Source organism: Octopus bimaculoides, chromosome 18, assembly GCF_001194135.2.
Source record: "Octopus bimaculoides isolate UCB-OBI-ISO-001 chromosome 18, ASM119413v2, whole genome shotgun sequence".
NCBI classification, from domain to species: Eukaryota; Metazoa; Mollusca; class Cephalopoda; order Octopoda; family Octopodidae; genus Octopus; species Octopus bimaculoides.
The window spans coordinates 16,282,083-16,285,178 of NC_068998.1; the positions used below are offsets into that span (position 1 = coordinate 16,282,083).

Here is a 3,096-nt window from a genome sequence, read left to right on the forward strand (position 1 = left end):
ATATATACAACGGGCTTCTTTTTCCGTTTCCGTCTGTCAAATCCATTCATAAGGCTTTGGTCAGTCCGAGGCTATAGTAGAAAAATCTTATCCAAGGTGTCACACAGTGGAACTGAACCTGGAACCACATGGTTGTTCTAAAGTAAACTTCTTACCATACAGCCACTCCTGCGCCTATGTATAAGCAAAAAAATAATAATAAATACGTATGTTCTATGCATCTTTGCTGTTCCTCGGTTTTAACTTTCAAAATTCTAATCCCACCAAATATTAGGTAGAAATGATTTTCTCCCTTATTGGCCACCAAGAAACACCATGTTTACAATTTAGATGTTCAGGTTCATAATGACTGTCCAAAAGTATTATTCACATATGCTATTTACATTAAATATTCTAAAAATGTAATTTACAATTTGCTCTTCATTACAATTCTTAAATTGCAGTTTACCTCATTGTTTTTCATTATGTTTTTCATTCCAGTTAATATGTCAACACGTCTCACTCATGTTTTCGCACAAGACCTTTCGACTTTTGATTCCATTATTGGTTTTTACGGGATTACAGCAAGGTTTCATTTACGCCGATTTCAATAGGGTAAGTAATTTTAAGTACCACTTTTTTCTCATTTACCCCTATATTGCAACAATAAGAGCCTATACTATGAGACCCAATACTATAAGACCTTATACTATAACACTCTATACTATGAGAACCCTGTACTATGAGAACCTATATTATAAGATCCTACACTATGAGACCTTTTACTATAAGACCCTATACTATGAGACCCTATACTATAAGACCCTATACTATAAGACCCTATACTGTGAGACCCAATATTATGAGAACCTATACTATGCAGAACGTTCAACTATCTTGTTACTTATCATTAGCGTCACTACATAACCTTCTGTCTGTTTCGATCTCTCTCTCTCTCTCTCTCTCTTTCTCTCTCTCTCTCTCTCTCTCTCTCTCTCTCTCTCTCTCTCTCTCTCTCTCTCTCTCTCTCTCTCTCTCTACACACACACATACACATGCACGCACGCACACATATGTGTATGTGTATCTGTGTGTGCCTGCATGTACATGTACACACTTTTACTTGCTGAGGCACCGCCTTGAATTGGTTTTCTTAATCGATCGAATTAATACCGGTACTTATTCTTTTAAAGTCTAGTACCTATTCTATCAGTTGGTTTAAGCCAAGCTGCTAAGTTACGGAGTCGCAGACAAATCAACATTGCTTGTCAAGCGGTGTGTGGAAAAAAGAATAAAGACATACAAAGGCGCATGCGTAGCTGTGTGGCAAGAAGCTTGATTCCCAACCACATGGTTCCGAGTTAAATCCCACTGCGTGCCACCTTGGACAAGTGTCTTCTAGCCTCGGGCCAGCCAAACCTTGTGGGTGGATTTGGTAGACGGAAACTGAAAGAAGCCCGTTGTATGTGTATATATGTATATATCTATGTGTGTGAGTGTCTTTGTGTCTGTGTTTGTCCCTCTGTCACCGTTTGACAACTGGTTTCGGTGTGTTTACGTCAGTTAAAGAATAAGTTCTGGAGTCGATTTGTTCGACTAAAACCCTTCAAGACGGTGCTCAAGCATGGCCACGGTCAAATGACTGAAACAAGTAAAAGAATAGACACGCGTAGACATACACAACCGCCTTTCAGACGACTTATATCTACTAAATTCATGTGGAAGGTATTATTCGGCCGGTGCCATAGTGTCTGTGTGTGTAGACCTTTCTTTGTCTTGCCAACTGTGGAATAGTCTTTCATCGAAAAAGTTTAATAACACTAAAGCATGTCCGTTGATTTCACCCATAGACTTTACAAATACCACTTCAACTTACATTATCTATATTGATTTCAAATTTTGGCACAAGCCCAGCAATTTCGGGGGAGGGTATAAGACGATTATGTAGACCCCAGTGTTCAACCGGAACTTATTTTATTAACCCCAAAAGACGAAAGGTAAAGCTGGCCGCGACCGAATTTGAACTCACAACGTAAAGCCAGGCGAAACGCTGCTAAACATTTTGCCCGGCGTGCTAACGGTTCAGCCAACACGCTGCCTTTCCTACGTTATCTATATTGTCAACCAATTTGCGATCAACATGGAAGTTATCTCTCTTACATGATGAGCTCCTTATTTTTTTTCTTTCAGGTTTTAAATATACCCCTCAAGGAAGGTTTTGTCAACTAATTGCTTAGATAATCTCAGTTAATGGGAATGCTTTATTTGTTTTGTTTTTGTTTTGGGTCTGTGTGTTTTTTGTTTTTTTTGTTTTTTGTTTTGTTTTTTTGGTTGTTGTTTTTTTGTTTTTTTGTTTTTTGTTTCAACTCGCTGTATTACATATGTGAAACCTCACCATAAAACAATAAGTCCCAGTCAAGTACTAAGAGTCATTATAATTAACTATTCCCATTCCCTCAAGATTTGTGGCCTCGTGCCTAAGATAGAAATCGATATGTCTCGGCTTTATGGAACCACTTTCGACTTGGGTGCGACGGGAAATCGGATTTAACAATTAGCAAGAAAATGGCGCCCGCATCAAACGTATTTAAAACGATTTACATTATTAGTGGAAATCGTCCGTTTTTGTTATTGTTTTTGTTTTCTTTGTTTCTTTCTTTATTCTTTTTATTTTACTTTTTATTTATTTTTGTTGTGTGTAGGTTTGTTTTTACATGTTTGATTTTGTTCTAATTTTAATATTCTGTAGAGTATGTGTTGTTGTTTTTCTTTTTCTTCTTCTTTGGGTTGTTGTTTAACCCGAAGTCTGCAAATAAGCGAACAGAGCTATAATCTTTTCTTTTCTATACTAGGCACAACGCCCGAAATTTTTGGAGAGGGAGCCAGTCGATTAGATCGACCTCAGTACGCAACTGGTACTTAATTTATCGACCCTGAAAGGATGAAAGGCAAAGTCGACCTCGGTGGAATTTGAACTCAGAATGCAAAGACGCACGAAATACCGCTAAGCATTTCGCCCGGCGTACTAACGTTTCTGCAAGCTCACCGCCTTAGAACAGAGCTATAATCTTTTCTTTTCTATACTAGGCACAACGCCCGAAATTTTTGGAGAGGGAG

The 3,096-nt window shown here is 38.2% G+C and overlaps 1 protein-coding gene across 1 annotated transcript in view; it reads left to right on the top strand.

The window, feature by feature from the left end:
- Nucleotides 1-3,096, top strand: part of LOC106871191 (protein unc-93 homolog A) — a 163,239-nt gene that overhangs the window by 140,888 nt on the left and 19,255 nt on the right. The window contains exon 3 of the mRNA XM_014917533.2: nucleotides 481-594. Coding sequence (XP_014773019.1) covers nucleotides 481-594 — 114 coding nt within the window. The remainder of the gene's footprint in view (nucleotides 1-480; nucleotides 595-3,096) is intronic.